The sequence below is a fragment of the Trematomus bernacchii genome, unplaced genomic scaffold, assembly GCF_902827165.1.
Source record: "Trematomus bernacchii unplaced genomic scaffold, fTreBer1.1, whole genome shotgun sequence".
Taxonomy (NCBI): Eukaryota; Metazoa; Chordata; class Actinopteri; order Perciformes; family Nototheniidae; genus Trematomus; species Trematomus bernacchii.
The window spans coordinates 17,664-35,538 of NW_022987330.1; the positions used below are offsets into that span (position 1 = coordinate 17,664).

The 17,875-nt window shown below is 49.7% G+C and overlaps 1 protein-coding gene across 2 annotated transcripts; it reads left to right on the forward strand.

Annotated features, from left to right (window-relative positions):
• Positions 1–309: 309 nt before the first annotated feature.
• Positions 310–17,875, forward strand: LOC117479843 (G-protein coupled receptor-associated protein LMBRD2B-like; the record flags this gene model as incomplete). 2 transcript variants are annotated; one of them, XM_034126943.1, is given in 6 exon segments in its annotated part: positions 310–469; positions 6,913–7,093; positions 10,206–10,309; positions 10,429–10,527; positions 10,599–10,766; positions 17,694–17,875. In XM_034126943.1, coding segments are annotated over 5 exon segments (727 nt in total), but the record flags the coding sequence as incomplete, so codon positions are not given.

Below are 17,875 nucleotides of genomic sequence, written 5' to 3' on the forward strand. Positions count from 1 at the left end.
CACCCTCTCCCTCCGGTCCACATTAATACAAATGATCCCAATACGTATGATTGTATGAAAAGATCTTAAAATCAATACAAATGTATTTATTATAAACGTTAGTCCTTAACATCTATCACTGTGTATATCACCATTCAAACATCTTTTAAAAGTTGAACAAACCCCACACAGCTCAGTAAAGACTGTGAAATGTTGACTTTATTTCATCATTTCAGTAAAAACTAACGTTCATATTTCTCTTTTTGATTATAATCCGTTAGCATGTGAGGACAAACGAAACGCGCATGCGCAGAGGTTACACACATCTGACGTCATCCTCCATCCCGGTTGGAGAACCCGGATGTGACTGTAAACTGCTGTTGTTTATTATTATATTATTTTACCTTTAATGATAGAACACGGAGGAAAACACAGTTATTCATTTGCGTAGCATACACCCCAAAAGGTCTGGAAGAGCCGTTTCACTCCGGTAAGAGTCTTTATATAAACAGCTTTTAATATGTTCGAAGATATCTGTTAAAGCGGTGTTAGCATCAGGTAGCTAACAGAGAGCTAACGAAGCTAACATTAGCCGTATCTTCGGTGATAATTACATTTATTATCAGAATCACTTTCACACTCAACGAATCTGTGTTGGTTTAAATTGTGTCTCTCAGCTGCTCCTCATGTCTCCTGCTCACCTGTCTCTCAATTGCTCCTCATGTCTCCTGCTCACCTGTCTCTCAGCTGCTCCTCATGTCTCTCAGTTGCTCCTCATGTCTCCTGCTCACCTGTCTCTCAGCTGCTCCTCATGTCTCCTGCTCACCTGTCTCTCAGTTGCTCCTCATGTCTCCTGCTCACCTGTCTCTCAGCTGCTCCTCATGTCTCCTGCTCACCTGTCCTCTCATTGCTCCTCATGTCTCCTGCTCACCTGTCCTCTCAGCTGCTTCCTCATGTGTCTCCTGCTCACCTGTCTCTCAGCTGCTCCTCATGTCTCCTGCTCACCTGTCTCTCAGCTGCTCCTCATGTCTCCTGCTCACCTGTCTCTCAGTTGCTCCTCATGTCTCCTGCTCACCTGTCTCTCAGCTGCTCCTCATGTCTCCTGCTCACCTGTCTCTCAGTTGCTCCTCATGTCTCCTGCTCACCTGTCTCTCAGCTGCTCCTCATGTCTCCTGCTCACCTGTCTCTCAGCTGCTCCTCATGTCTCCTGCTCACCTGTCTCTCAGTTGCTCCTCATGTCTCCTGCTCACCTGTCTCTCAGCTGCTCCTCATGTCTCTCAGTTGCTCCTCATGTCTCCTGCTCACCTGTCTCTCAGTTGCTCCTCATGTCTCCTGCTCACCTGTCTCTCAGTTGCTCCTCATGTCTCCTGCTCACCTGTCTCTCAGCTGCTCCTCATGTCTCTCAGTTGCTCCTCATGTCTCCTGCTCACCTGTCTCTCAGCTGCTCCTCATGTCTCCTGCTCACCTGTCTCTCAGTTGCTCCTCATGTCTCCTGCTCACCTGTCTCTCATGGTGATCAGCGGTGATTGTTATTGTTTTTACTAAAGGCTTTGTTGTTATATATATTATATTTAAAGTTATATATGATGTGTGTAGTTATATATGATGTGTATAGTTATATATGTATAGTTATATATGTATAGTTATATATGATGTGTATAGTTATATATGTATAGTTATATATGATGTGCATAGTTATATATGTATAGTTATATATGATGTGTATAGTTTATATATGATTTTTATATGATGTGTATAGTTTATATAGTATAGTTATATATGTATAGTTATATATGATGTGTATAGTTATATATGTATAGTTATATATGATGTGTAAAGTTATAGATGTGTGTAGTTATAGATGTGTGTAGTTATATATGTATAGTTATAGATGTGTGTAGTTTATATATTAGGGATCGACCGATATGGCTTTTTCAAGGCCGATACCGATTATTAGTAATCAAGGAGACCGATAACCGATATTTGGAACCGATATACATTTGCAGTAAAATCAGAAAATCTTGGTGTCAAAATGTAGAATAACAAACTCCAACACAACTTCTTTGAAATGCATTTAATCATATATTATGTTTAATGAACTTTTAAACATCTTACAACTGGTTTCCTCTCTGTGCCCTTTTCTTTAGTGCAGCCATCTGCAATGAGTTAGAGAGACAGAGAGTTCAAAGTGGGGCTGACATGCTTAACTAACAATAATGCTTCATTTATTATATCAAAACAATGCCTGTCTATCTAGCATCACATCCCAATAAGCTGCTAGCAACTGCAAAACACTAGTGCTAGCTAATGTTTTGCAAAATATTCAAAGTGAGGCTATGACAGTAGACCTAACGTTAGTCTAGTAGCCTCACTTCTAATATGTTGCTAACATTAGCTAGATGCATGTTGGCTAGCTAATGAGCTTCACATAATATCAACCTGTGTGTGCGAAGTGCGCCCCGCCAATTAGTTTCTATGTGTCTGCCAGCACAAGAAAGGCTCTTGAGGCCTAGCACCAGGGCCGGGTCTAGACTATTAGTTTCTATGTGTCTGCCAGCACAAGAAAGGCTCTTGAGGCGTAGCACCAGGGCCGGTTCTAGACTATTAGTTTCTATGTGTCTGCCAGCACAAGAAAGGCTCTTGAGGCCTAGCACCAGGGCCGGGTCTAGACTATTAGTTTCTATGTGTCTGCCAGCACAAGAAAGGCTCTTGAGGCCTAGCACCAGGGCCGGTTCTAGACTATTAGTTTCTATGTGTCTGCCAGCACAAGAAAGGCTCTTGAGGCCTAGCACCAGGGCCGGGTCTAGACTATTAGTTTCTATGTGTCTGCCAGCACAAGAAAGGCTCTTGAGGCGTAGCACCAGGGCCGGTTCTAGACTATTAGTTTCTATGTGTCTGCCAGCACAAGAAAGGCTCTTGAGGCCTAGCACCAGGGCCGGTTCTAGACTATTAGTTTCTATGTGTCTGCCAGCACAAGAAAGGCTCTTGAGGCGTAGCACCAGGGCCGGTTCTAGACTATTAGTTTCTATGTGTCTGCCAGCACAAGAAAGGCTCTTGAGGCCTAGCACCAGGGCCGGTTCTAGACTATTAGTTTCTATGTGTCTGCCAGCACAAGAAAGGCTCTTGAGGCCTAGCACCAGGGCCGGTTCTAGACTATTAGTTTCTATGTGTCTGCCAGCACAAGAAAGGCTCTTGAGGCCTAGCACCAGGGCCGGTTCTAGACTATTTGTTTCTATGTGTCTGCCAGCACAAGAAAGGCTCTTGAGGCCTAGCACCAGGGCCGGTTCTAGACTATTAGTTTCTATGTGTCTGCCAGCACAAGAAAGGCTCTTGAGGCCTAGCACCAGGGCCGGTTCTAGACTATTAGTTTCTATGTGTCTGCCAGCACAAGAAAGGCTCTTGAGGCCTAGCACCAGGGCCGGTTTCTAGACTATTAGTTTCTATGTGTCTGCCAGCACAAGAAAGGCTCTTGAGGCCGAGCACCAGGGCCGGGTCTAGACTATTAGTTTCTATGTGTCTGCCAGCACAAGAAAGGCTCTTGAGGCCTAGCACCAGGGCCGGGTCTAGACTATTAGTTTCTATGTGTCTGCCAGCACAAGAAAGGCTCTTGAGGCCCTAGCACCAGGGCCGGGTCTAGACTATTAGTTTCTATGTGTCTGCCAGCACAAGAAAGGCTCTTGAGGCCTAGCACCAGGGCCGGTTATAGACTATTTGTTTCTATTTGTCTGCCAGCACAAGAAAGGCTCTTGAGGCCTAGCACCAGGGCCGGTTCTAGACTATTAGTTTCTATTTGTCTGCCAGCACAAGAAAGGCTCTTGAGGCCTAGCACCAGGGCCGGGTCTAGACTATTAGTTTCTATGTGTCTGCCAGCACAAGAAAGGCTCTGAGGCCTAGCACCAGGGCCGGTTCTAGACTATTTGTTTCTATGTGTCTGCCAGCACAAGAAAGGCTCTTGAGGCCTAGCACCAGGGCCGGGTCTAGACTATTAGTTTCTATGTGTCTGCCAGCACAAGAAAGGCTCTTGAGGCCTAGCACCAGGGCCGGGTCTAGACTATTAGTTCTATGTGTCTGCCAGCACAAGAAAGGCTCTTGAGGCCTAGCAACCAGGGCCGGTTCTAGACTATTAGTTTCTATGTGTCTGCCAGCACAAGAAAGGCTCTTGAGGCCTAGCACCAGGGCCGGTTCTAGACTATTTGTTTCTATGTGTCTGCCAGCACAAGAAAGGCTCTTGAGGCGTAGCACCAGGGCCGGTTCTAGACTATTAGTTTCTATGTGTCTGCCAGCACAAGAAAGGCTCTTGAGGCCTAGCACCAGGGCCGGGTCTAGACTATTATGGCACATTTCCACTACACGGTCGGCCTCGGCCACACTCGGTACGGCTCGGTACGGCTTGGCCGCGTTGGGCCTTAACAGGGCCGACTCACTTCATGCTGCGCTTCCATTACAGTTTAGGAACTGGGGTAGTTACTATAGTAACGCAGTGTAGGCGGAGCCGTGACGTCATCTTCAATGAGAAATCCAGAAACACAACACAGCCGTTAGCTGTGAGCACTCAGAGCTCACAGCTCCTTATATATGTTCAGAAACTCGACAAAAGTTAAACAAGTACACACCACAGACTGCCTGTGTCATGGTGAATACAGTCGCTGCTTTATTTATGTCTGTATAGGCCGTTGTTGTGAGTGTGGACGGTCGGGGCATATACTGCGTTAGCTTAGCCAATCTCCATCTAGAAAAACACGAATTTTAAAAGGTTTTTCGCCTGCCGTCTGTCTGCAGACTTGACAAAGCATTAATTCATGGTTTTTACTAACCGGTATCAGTATGTTGTTACTTCGGCATCATTTTGAAACGTGTATTACAATTAAATCACGGTCAAATATGTCCATCTTGTTGTAGTTCTAGCCCTCTTGCCAGCGCTCCTCTCTCTAGTTTAGCATACTCAGCCCGACTCAGTCCTGTTTGTTGGCCCCGTTAGAACCACAATTTTCTAGGGCTAGAAAAGAGGGGAAAAAGTGGCCCCGCGCCGTGCCGCGCCGGAACGAGGCCTAGTGGAAGCACAACCAAAAAAGGGGACGGCACGACACGGCACGCTTAAAGCGAGCTACGCGCTGCAATGGAAATGCGCCATTAGTTTCTATGTGTCTGCCAGCACAAGAAAGGCTCTTGAGGCCTAGCACCAGGGCCGGGTCTAGACTATTAGTTTCTATGTGTCTGCCAGCACAAGAAAGGCTCTTGAGGCCTAGCACCAGGGCCGGTTCTAGACTATTAGTTTCTATGTGTCTGCCAGCACAAGAAAGGCTCTTGAGGCCTAGCACCAGGGGCCGGGTCTAGACTATTAGTTTCTATGTGTCTGCCAGCACAAGAAAGGCTCTTGAGGCCTAGCACCAGGGCCGGTTCTAGACTATTAGTTTCTATGTGTCTGCCAGCACAAGAAAGGCTCTTGAGGCCTAGCACCAGGGCCGGGTCTAGACTATTTGTTTCTATGTGTCTGCCAGCACAAGAAAGGCTCTTGAGGCCTAGCACCAGGGCCGGGTCTAGACTATTAGTTTCTATGTGTCTGCCAGCACAAGAAAGGCTCTTGAGGCCTAGCACCAGGGCCGGTTCTAGACTATTAGTTTCTATGTGTCTGCCAGCACAAGAAAGGCTCTTGAGGCCTAGCACCAGGGCCGGTTCTAGACTATTTGTTTCTATGTGTCTGCCAGCACAAGAAAGGCTCTTGAGGCCTAGCACCAGGGCCGGGTCTAGACTATTTGCTGCCCTAGGCGAGATTTTATATATAAAGAATAAATGAAAAATCTCTACAAAAGACAAATACACTACAAAAACAGAAACTTATTGACATAGGTAATAGATGTCAAAATGGCTTCAAATGTATTCAGTATTGTTTGAACATGTTTTAATTGGGGGGTGGACGTCACATCCTCTAGGGGGGTCCGGGGGTCTGCCCCCCCGGGAAGATTTTTTTGAACATTTTAAAGTAAAATGCTTCAATCTGGTGCAGTTTGAGCACACAATTACTAGAGACCTGATCTAGGGGAACTCTAAACACCCATATGAAAAAGATTTGCATTTTATTAATCAATAAGTATGTGAACATAACCAATAACCCATAGCCAATAACAAATACATGTAACTTATTTTATTTTTGTTGTTCATTCATATCTTATTTTACCCAGTTAACATTTATTTATTTATGCATATGTTTGTATCTCTCCAACTTTAAACGATATGTCTGGTTTTCTGTCCTATAGTATACACTGGAATGATTTCAAACCTGTTTTTATTGATCCTAATAATTATAAAGGAGTGCCTTGGAAATATGTGTTTACATCATTAGTAATTTGTGTATAATTCGTACAGGGCAAATGAAAAGTGTAACCGGGGTGAAAAGGGTGTTACATTTACTTAATTATGAATGTTGTTACATCAAGGCCGAAAATTAGGATGAGCGCCAACGGTTAAAAATGTTTGTTCCCCTCCCAGAGCTGCCAGCGCAGCGCCCCCCAGATCCCCCCCCCATATGTCGCCTATGCCAAAAATCGGCCCTGCCAGTATACAGTGGCAATGTCTCAAGCTTTAGCCAAAATACACCTTTATTGAACATACAGTAACACAAATACTACAGATCCACATAACAAACAATCCAAAATGAAAAAGGGTCGCCAATTATTATTATTTTTAATTAAAAAAAAAAAGTTAAAAATAAAACTATTTATTTATTTATTTTTTTTGGGTACCTGGCTGACGCCCCCGAGCAGCGGCGCGCATATTTCAGCAGCGGCGCGCATATTTCAGCAGCGGCGCTGCGCCGCCACTATTTGTATATAGGGGAAACACTGGACCCCTATTATATATGTATAGTATATATGATATGTATAGTTATACCTGATGTATATAGTTATATATAATAGTTATATGTATGTGTTGCAGCAGCAGCATGAGTGCTCTGGCTCTGGCTCTAGAGATCGTGGTGGTCTTCTTCCTCGCCCTCTTCCTCCTGCACCGGTATGGAGACTTCAGGAAGCAGCAGCGCATGGTTCTGTTCGGCACCCTGCTGGCCTGGTACCTGTGCTTCCTCATCGTCTTCATCCTGCCGCTGGACGTCAGCACGGTCTGTCCCTAAGAGTCCCTGATACCCCCTGTCTGTCCCTCAGAGTCCCTGATACCCCCTGTCTGTCCCTCAGAGTCCCTGATACCCCCTGTCTGTCCCTCAGAGTCCCTGATACCCCCTGTCTGTCCCTCAGAGTCCCTGATACCCCCTGTCTGTCCCTCAGAGTCCCTGATACCCCCTGTCTGTCCCTAAGAGTCCCTGATACTCCCTGTCTGTCCCTCAGAGTCCCTGATACCCCCTGTCTGTCCCTCAGAGTCCCTGATACCCCCTGTCTGTCCCTCAGAGTCCCTGATACCCCCTGTCTGTCCCTCAGAGTCCCTGATACCCCCTGTCTGTCCCTCAGAGTCTCTGATACCCCCTGTCTGTCCCTCAGAGTCCCTGATACCCCCTGTCTGTCCCTCAGAGTCTCTGATACCCCCTGTCTGTCCCTAAGAGTCCCTGATACTCCCTGTCTGTCCCTCAGAGTCCCTGATACCCCCTGTCTGTCCCTCAGAGTCCCTGATACCCCCTGTCTGTCCCCTCAGAGTCCCTGATACCCCCTGTCTGTCCCTCAGAGTCCCTGATACCCCCTGTCTGTCCCTCAGAGTCCCTGATACCCCCTGTCTGTCCCTCAGAGTCCCTGATACCCCCTGTCTGTCCCTCAGAGTGCCTGATACCCCCTGTCTGTCCCTCAGAGTCCCTGATACCCCCTGTCTGTCCCTCAGTCCCTGATACCCCCTGTCTGTCCCTCAGAGTGCCTGATACCCCCTGTCTGTCCCTCAGTCTCTGATAACCCCTGTCTGTCCCTCAGTCCCTGATACCCCCTGTCTGTCCCTCAGTCTCTGATACCCCCTGTCTGTCCCTCAGTCTCTGATACCCCCTGTCTGTCCCTCAAAGTCTCTGATACCCCCTGTCTGTCCCTCAGTCTCTGATAACCCCTGTCTGTCCCTCAGTCCCTGATACCCCCTGTCTGTCCCTCAGTCTCTGATACCCCCTGTCTGTCCCTCAAAGTCTCTGATACCCCTGTCTGTCCCTCAGTCTCTGATACCCCCTGTCTGTCCCTCAGAGTCCCTGATACCCCCTGTCTGTCCCTCAGAGTCCCTGATACCCCCTGTCTGTCCCTCAGAGTCCCTGATACCCCCTGTCTGTCCCTCAGAGTCTCTGATACCCCCTGTCTGTCCCTCAGAGTCCCTGATACCCCCTGTCTGTCCCTCAGAGTCTCTGATACCCCCTGTCTGTCCCTAAGAGTCCCTGATACTCCCTGTCTGTCCCTCAGAGTCCCTGATACCCCCTGTCTGTCCCTCAGAGTCCCTGATACCCCCCTGTCTGTCCCTCAGACTCCTTGATACCCCCTGTCTGTCCCTCAGAGTCCCTGATACCCCCTGTCTGTCCCTCAGAGTCCCTGATACCCCCTGTCTGTCCCTCAGAGTCCCTGATACCCCCTGTCTGTCCCTCAGAGTGCCTGATACCCCCTGTCTGTCCCTCAGAGTCCCTGATACCCCCTGTCTGTCCCTCAGTCCCTGATACCCCCCTGTCTGTCCCTCAGAGTGCCTGATACCCCCTGTCTGTCCCTCAGAGTCCCTGATACCCCCTGTCTGTCCCTCAGTGACCCTGATACCCCCTGTCTGTCCCTCAGAGTCCCTGATACCCCCTGTCTGTCCCTCAGTCCCTGATACCCCCTGTCTGTCCCTCAGTCTCTGATAACCCCTGTCTATCCCTCAAAGTCTCTGATACCCCCTGTCTGTCCCTCAGTCTCTGATACCCCCTGTCTGTCCCTCAGTCCCTGATACCCCCTGTCTGTCCCTCAGTCTCTGATAACCCCTGTCTGTCCCTCAAAGTCTCTGATACCCCCCTGTCTGTCCCTCAGTCTCTGATAACCCCTGTCTGTCCCTCAGTCCCTGATACCCCCTGTCTGTCCCTCAGTCTCTGATACCCCTGTCTGTCCCTCAGTCTCTGATACCCCCTGTCTGTCCCTCAAAGTCTCTGATACCCCCTGTCTGTCCCTCAGTCTCTGATAACCCCTGTCTGTCCCTCAGTCCCTGATACCCCCTGTCTGTCCCTCAGTCTCTGATACCCCCTGTCTGTCCCTCAAAGTCTCTGATACCCCCTGTCTGTCCCTCAGTCTCTGATACCCCCTGTCTGTCCCTCAGTCTCTGATACCCCCTGTCTGTCCCTCAGTCTCTGATAACCCCTGTCTGTCCCTCAGTCTCTGATACCCCCTGTCTGTCCCTCAGTCTCTGATACCCCCTGTCTGTCCCTCAGTCTCTGACAACCCCTGTCTGTCCCTCAGTCTCTGACAACCCCTGTCTGTCCCTCAGTCTCTGATACCCCCTGTCTGTCCCTCAGTCTCTGATAACCCCTGTCTGTCCCTCAGTCTCTGATACCCCCTGTCTGTCCCTCAGTCTCTGATACCTCCTGTCTGTCCCTCAGTCCCTGATACCCCCTGTCTGTCCCTCAGTCTCTGATAACCCCTGTCTGTCCCTCAAAGTCTCTGATACCCCCTGTCTGTCCCTCAGTCTCTGATAACCCCTGTCTGTCCCTCAGTCTCTGATACCCCCTGTCTGTCCCTCAGTCTCTGATACCCCCTGTCTGTCCCTCAGTCTCTGATACCCCCTGTCTGTCCCTCAGTCTCTGATAACCCCTGTCTGTCCCTCAGTCTCTGATAACCCCTGTCTGTCCCTCAGTCTCTGATACCCCCCTGTCTGTCCCTCAGTCTCTGATACCCCCTGTCTGTCCCTCAGTCTCTGATACCCCCTGTCTGTCCCTCAGTCTCTGATACCCCCTGTCTGTCCCTCAGTCTCTGACAACCCCTGTCTGTCCCTCAGTCTCTGATACCCCCTGTCTGTCCCTCAGTCTCTGATAACCCCTGTCTGTCCCTCAGTCTCTGATACCCCCTGTCTGTCCCTCAGTCTCTGATAACCCCTGTCTGTCCCTCAGTCTCTGATACCCCCTGTCTGTCCCTCAATCTCTGATACCTCCTGTCTGTCCCTCAGTCCCTGATACCCCCTGTCTGTCCCTCAGTCTCTAATACCCCCGTCTGTCCCTCAGTCTCTGATACCCCCTGTCTGTCCCTCAGTCTCTGATACCCCCTGTCTGTCCCTCAGTCTCTGATAACCCCTGTGTGTCCCCACAGACCATCTATAAGCAGTGTAAGATAGACCACGAAGAGGCCGCCCCCTCCCTCAGCCCTTCAGCCAATCACACGGACGCCAACATGTCTGCCACGCCCACCAAGAGGTGAGTCCCTGGCGCTCGTACCCTCTAGGGTCGTCTCTGCTGTGTGAACACATCAAACTATATGTTATTATGATATCATGTCATTATGAGTCATGTCTCTGCTGACTCCTCTCTGACAGCACTGTGAAGCCATGCTACAAGCCGTGGAGCTACATCCCTGACGGCATCATGCCGGTGTTCTGGAGGGTGGTGTACTGGACGTCCCAGTGCCTCACCTGGTGGGTTCCTGTGTGTGTGTAGAAGTGTATATGTGTGTGTGTGTATATATGTATACTGACCTGTGTTTCAGGCTGCTGCTGCCCTTCATGCAGTCCTATGCTCGCTCCGGAGGATTCTCTATTACGGGCAAAATTAAGACGGCTCTGATCGAGAACGCCATTTACTACGGGACCTACCTACTGATCTTTGGCTCACTGCTCATCTACGTGGCTGTTCACCCGGAGTGGCACCTGTCCTGGTGAGTGCAGGCGTCTCACCTGAGGACAAACAGCTATCCTCCCTAAAACCGCTATCTAGACTGTGACAGCACCAGAAATCATGAAAACACAGACCTCTCTGTGAGCAGTTTCATGAAGGAACTGTTTTATTTCTACCATATCAGCAAATTAGCCTAGCTGCAGACCGTCACCATGCAGAAGGTAGTGCAGATGAGCTAATGTTAGCCTAGCTGCAGACCATCACCATGCAGAAGGTAGTGCAGATGAGCTAATGTTAGCCTAGCTGCAGACCATCACCATGCAGAAGGTAGTGCAGATGAGCTAATGTTAGCCTAGCTGCAGACCGTCACCATGCAGAAGGTAGTGCAGATGAGCTAACGTTAGCCTAGCTGCAGACCATCACCATGCAGAAGGTAGTGCAGATGAGCTAATGTTAGCCTAGCTGCAGACCGTCACCATGCAGAAGGTAGTGCAGATGAGCTAATGTTAGCCTAGCTGCAGACCGTCACCATGCAGAAGGTAGTGCAGATGAGCTAATGTTAGCCTAGCTGCAGACCGTCACCATGCAGAAGGTAGTGCAGATGAGCTAATGTTAGCCTAGCTGCAGACCATCACCATGCAGAAGGTAGTGCAGATGAGCTAACGTTAGCCTAGCTGCAGACCATCACCATGCAGAAGGTAGTGCAGATGAGCTAATGTTAGCCTAGCTGCAGACCGTCACCATGCAGAAGGTAGTGCAGATGAGCTAACGTTAGCCTAGCTGCAGACCATCACCATGCAGAAGGTAGTGCAGATGAGCTAATGTTAGCCTAGCTGCAGACCATCACCATGCAGAAGGTAGTGCAGATGAGCTAATGTTAGCCTAGCTGCAGACCATCACCATGCAGAAGGTAGTGCAGATGAGCTAACGTTAGCCTAGCTGCAGACCATCACCATGCAGAAGGTAGTGCAGATGAGCTAATGTTAGCCTAGCTGCAGACAGTCACCATGCAGAAGGTAGTGCTGATGAGCTAACGTTAGCCTAGCTGCAGACCGTCACCATGCAGAAGGTAGTGCAGATGAGCTAATGTTAGCCTAGCTGCAGACCATCACCATGCAGAAGGTAGTGCAGATGAGCTAATGTTAGCCTAGCCGCAGACCATCACCATAAAGAAGGTAGTGCAGATGAGCTAATGTTAGCCTAGCTGCAGACAGTCACCATGCAGAAGGTAGTGCAGATGAGCTAACGTTAGCCTAGCTGCAGACCATCACCATGCAGAAGGTAGTGCAGATGAGCTAATGTTAGCCTAGCTGCAGACAGTCACCATGCAGAAGGTAGTGCAGATGAGCTAACGTTAGCCTAGCTGCAGACCGTCACCATGCAGAAGGTAGTGCAGATGAGCTAACGTTAGCCTAGCTGCAGACCATCACCATGCAGAAGGTAGTGCAGATGAGCTAATGTTAGCCTAGCTGCAGACCATCACCATGCAGAAGGTAGTGCAGATGAGCTAATGTTAGCCTAGCTGCAGACCATCACCATGCAGAAGGTAGTGCAGATGAGCTAATGTTAGCCTAGCTGCAGACCGTCACCATGCAGAAGGTAGTGCAGATGAGCTAACGTTAGCCTAGCTGCAGACCATCACCATGCAGAAGGTAGTGCAGATGAGCTAATGTTAGCCTAGCTGCAGACCGTCACCATGCAGAAGGTAGTGCAGATGAGCTAATGTTAGCCTAGCTGCAGACCGTCACCATGCAGAAGGTAGTGCAGATGAGCTAATGTTAGCCTAGCTGCAGACCGTCACCATGCAGAAGGTAGTGCAGATGAGCTAATGTTAGCCTAGCTGCAGACCATCACCATGCAGAAGGTAGTGCAGATGAGCTAACGTTAGCCTAGCTGCAGACCCATCACCATGCAGAAGGTAGTGCAGATGAGCTAATGTTAGCCTAGCTGCAGACCGTCACCATGCAGAAGGTAGTGCAGATGAGCTACGTTAGCCTAGCTGCAGACCATCACCATGCAGAAGGTAGTGCAGATGAGCTAATGTTAGCCTAGCTGCAGACCATCACCATGCAGAAGGTAGTGCAGATGAGCTAATGTTAGCCTAGCTGCAGACCATCACCATGCAGAAGGTAGTGGCAGATGAGCTAACGTTAGCCTAGCTGCAGACCATCACCATGCAGAAGGTAGTGCAGATGAGCTAATGTTAGCCTAGCTGCAGACAGTCACCATGCAGAAGGTAGTGCTGATGAGCTAACGTTAGCCTAGCTGCAGACCGTCACCATGCAGAAGGTAGTGCAGATGAGCTAATGTTAGCCTAGCTGCAGACCATCACCATGCAGAAGGTAGTGCAGATGAGCTAATGTTAGCCTAGCCGCAGACCATCACCATAAAGAAGGTAGTGCAGATGAGCTAATGTTAGCCTAGCTGCAGACAGTCACCATGCAGAAGGTAGTGCAGATGAGCTAACGTTAGCCTAGCTGCAGACCATCACCATGCAGAAGGTAGTGCAGATGAGCTAATGTTAGCCTAGCTGCAGACAGTCACCATGCAGAAGGTAGTGCAGATGAGCTAACGTTAGCCTAGCTGCAGACCGTCACCATGCAGAAGGTAGTGCAGATGAGCTAACGTAGCCTAGCTGCAGACCATCACCATGCAGAAGGTAGTGCAGATGAGCTAATGTTAGCCTAGCCGCAGACCATCACCATAAAGAAGGTAGTGCAGATGAGCTAATGTTAGCCTAGCTGCAGACAGTCACCATGCAGAAGGTAGTGCAGATGAGCTAACGTTAGCCTAGCTGCAGACCGTCACCATGCAGAAGGTAGTGCAGATGAGCTAATGTTAGCCTAGCTGCAGACAGTCACCATGCAGAAGGTAGTGCAGATGAGCTAACGTTAGCCTAGCTGCAGACCGTCACCATGCAGAAGGTAGTACAGATGAGCTAACGTTAGCCTAGCTGCAGACCATCACCATGCAGAAGGTAGTGCAGATGAGCTAACGTTAGCCTAGCTGCAGACCGTCACCATGCAGAAGGTAGTGCAGATGAGCTAACGTTAGCCTAGCTGCAGACCGTCACCATGCAGAAGGTAGTGCAGATGAGCTAACGTTAGCCTAGCTGCAGACCATCACCATGCAGAAGGTAGTGCAGATGAGCTAACGTTAGCCTAGCTGCAGACCATCACCATGCAGAAGGTAGTGCAGATGAGCTAATGTTAGCCTAGCTGCAGACCATCACCATGCAGAAGGTAGTGCAGATGAGCTAATGTTAGCCTAGCCGCAGACCATCACCATAAAGAAGGTAGTGCAGATGAGCTAATGTTAGCCTAGCTGCAGACAGTCACCATGCAGAAGGTAGTGCAGATGAGCTAACGTTAGCCTAGCTGCAGACCGTCACCATGCAGAAGGTAGTGCAGATGAGCTAATGTTAGCCTAGCTGCAGACAGTCACCATGCAGAAGGTAGTGCAGATGAGCTAACGTTAGCCTAGCTGCAGACCGTCACCATGCAGAAGGTAGTACAGATGAGCTAACGTTAGCCTAGCTGCAGACCATCACCATGCAGAAGGTAGTGCAGATGAGCTAACGTTAGCCTAGCTGCAGACCGTCACCATGCAGAAGGTAGTGCAGATGAGCTAACGTTAGCCTAGCTGCAGACCGTCACCATGCAGAAGGTAGTGGAGATGAGCTAACGTTAGCCTAGCTGCAGACCGTCACCATGCAGAAGGTAGTGCAGATGAGCTAACGTTAGCCTAGCTGCAGACCGTCACCATGCAGAAGGTAGTGCAGATGAGCTAACGTTAGCCTAGCTGCAGACCGTCACCATGCAGAAGGTAGTGCAGATGAGCTAACGTTAGCCTATCTGCAGACCGTCACCATGCAGAAGGTAGTGGAGATGAGCTAACGTTAGCCTAGCTGCAGACCGTCACCATGCAGAAGGTAGTGCAGATGAGCTAACGTTAGCCTAGCTGCAGACCATCACCATGCAGAAGGTAGTGCAGATGAGCTAATGTTAGCCTAGCCGCAGACCATCACCATAAAGAAGGTAGTGCAGATGAGCTAATGTTAGCCTAGCTGCAGACAGTCACCATGCAGAAGGTAGTGCAGATGAGCTAACGTTAGCCTAGCTGCAGACCGTCACCATGCAGAAGGTAGTGCAGATGAGCTAATGTTAGCCTAGCTGCAGACAGTCACCATGCAGAAGGTAGTGCAGATGAGCTAACGTTAGCCTAGCTGCAGACCGTCACCATGCAGAAGATAGTACAGATGAGCTAACGTTAGCCTAGCTGCAGACCATCACCATGCAGAAGGTAGTGCAGATGAGCTAACGTTAGCCTAGCTGCAGACCGTCACCATGCAGAAGGTAGTGCAGATGAGCTAACGTTAGCCTAGCTGCAGACCGTCACCATGCAGAAGGTAGTGCAGATGAGCTAACGTTAGCCTAGCTGCAGACCATCACCATGCAGAAGGTAGTGCAGATGAGCTAACGTTAGCCTAGCTGCAGACCATCACCATGCAGAAGGTAGTGCAGATGAGCTAATGTTAGCCTAGCTGCAGACCATCACCATGCAGAAGGTAGTGCAGATGAGCTAATGTTAGCCTAGCCGCAGACCATCACCATAAAGAAGGTAGTGCAGATGAGCTAATGTTAGCCTAGCTGCAGACAGTCACCATGCAGAAGGTAGTGCAGATGAGCTAACGTTAGCCTAGCTGCAGACCGTCACCATGCAGAAGGTAGTGCAGATGAGCTAATGTTAGCCTAGCTGCAGACAGTCACCATGCAGAAGGTAGTGCAGATGAGCTAACGTTAGCCTAGCTGCAGACCGTCACCATGCAGAAGGTAGTACAGATGAGCTAACGTTAGCCTAGCTGCAGACCATCACCATGCAGAAGGTAGTGCAGATGAGCTAACGTTAGCCTAGCTGCAGACCGTCACCATGCAGAAGGTAGTGGAGATGAGCTAACGTTAGCCTAGCTGCAGACCGTCACCATGCAGAGGTAGTGCAGATGAGCTAACGTTAGCCTAGCTGCAGACCGTCACCATGCAGAAGGTAGTGCAGATGAGCTAACGTTAGCCTAGCTGCAGACCATCACCATGCAGAAGGTAGTGCAGATGAGCTAATGTTAGCCTAGCTGCAGACCATCACCATGCAGAAGGTAGTGCAGATGAGCTAACGTTAGCCTAGCTGCAGATGAGCTAACGTTAGCCTAGCTACAGACCATCACCATGCAGAAGGTAGTGCAGATGAGCTAATGTTAGCCTAGCTGCAGACCATCACCATGCAGAAGGTAGTGCAGATGAGCTAATGTTAGCCTAGCCGCAGACCATCACCATAAAGAAGGTAGTGCAGATGAGCTAATGTTAGCCTAGCTGCAGACAGTCACCATGCAGAAGGTAGTGCAGATGAGCTAACGTTAGCCTAGCTGCAGACCATCACCATGCAGAAGGTAGTGCAGATGAGCTAATGTTAGCCTAGCTGCAGACAGTCACCATGCAGAAGGTAGTGCAGATGAGCTAACGTTAGCCTAGCTGCAGACCGTCACCATGCAGAAGGTAGTACAGATGAGCTAACGTTAGCCTAGCTGCAGACCATCACCATGCAGAAGGTAGTGCAGATGAGCTAACGTTAGCCTAGCTGCAGACCGTCACCATGCAGAAGGTAGTGGAGATGAGCTAACGTTAGCCTAGCTGCAGACCGTCACCATGCAGAAGGTAGTGCAGATGAGCTAACGTTAGCCTAGCTGCAGACCGTCACCATGCAGAAGGTAGTGCAGATGAGCTAACGTTAGCCTAGCTGCAGATGAGCTAACGTTAGCCTAGCTACAGACCATCACCATGCAGAAGGTAGTGCAGATGAGCTAATGTTAGCCTAGCTGCAGACAGTCACCATGCAGAAGGTAGTGCAGATGAGCTAACGTTAGCCTAGCTGCAGACCGTCACCATGCAGAAGGTAGTGCAGATGAGCTAATGTTAGCCTAGCTGCAGACCGTCACCATGCAGAAGGTAGTGCAGATGAGCTAATGTTAGCCTAGCTGCAGACCGTCACCATGCAGAAGGTAGTGCAGATGAGCTAATGTTAGCCTAGCTGCAGACCGTCACCATGCAGAAGGTAGTGCAGATGAGCTAATGTTAGCCTAGCTGCAGACCGTCACCATGCAGAAGGTAGTGCAGATGAGCTAATGTTAGCCTAGCTGCAGACAGTCACCATGCAGAAGGTAGTGCAGATGAGCTAATGTTAGCCTAGCTGCAGACAGTCACCATGCAGAAGGTAGTGCAGATGAGCTAACGTTAGCCTAGCTGCAGACAGTCACCATGCAGAAGGTAGTGCAGATGAGCTAACGTTAGCCTAGCTGCAGACAGTCACCATGCAGAAGGTAGTGCAGATGAGCTAATGTTAGCCTAGCTGCAGACCATCACCATGCAGAAGGTAGTGCAGATGAGCTAACGTTAGCCTAGCTGCAGACCGTCACCATGCAGAAGGTAGTGCAGATGAGCTAACGTTAGCCTAGCTGCAGACAGTCACCATGCAGAAGGTAGTGCAGATGAGCTAATGTTAGCCTAGCTGCAGACCATCACCATGCAGAAGGTAGTGCAGATGAGCTAATGTTAGCCTAGCTGCAGACAGTCACCATGCAGAAGGTAGTGCAGAAGAGCTAATGTTAGCCTAGCTGCAGACCATCACCATGCAGAAGGTAGTGCAGATGAGCTAACGTTAGCCTAGCTGCAGACCGTCACCATGCAGAAGGTAGTGCAGATGAGCTAATGTTAGCCTAGCTGCAGACTGTCACCATGTAGAAGGTAGTGCAGATGAGCTAACGTTAGCCTAGCTGCAGACCATCATCATACAGAAGGTAGTACAGATGAGCTAACGTTAGCCTAGTTGCAGACCATCACCATGTAGAAGGTAGTGCAGATGAGCTAACGTTAGCCTAGCTGCAGACCCTCAAGATTATCAGGTGGTTTCCTGTGTGCAGGTACGAGCTGCAGTCCATCGGGATCACGGCAGCGAACACCTGGGGTCTGTTCCTGCTGGTCCTGCTGCTGGGCTACGGGCTGGTGGAGATCCCCCGGTCCTACTGGAACTCGTCCAGACACGGACACCTGCTCATCAAGACCTACTTCAAGGCCTCCAAGCTGATGACGGAGAAGGCCGACG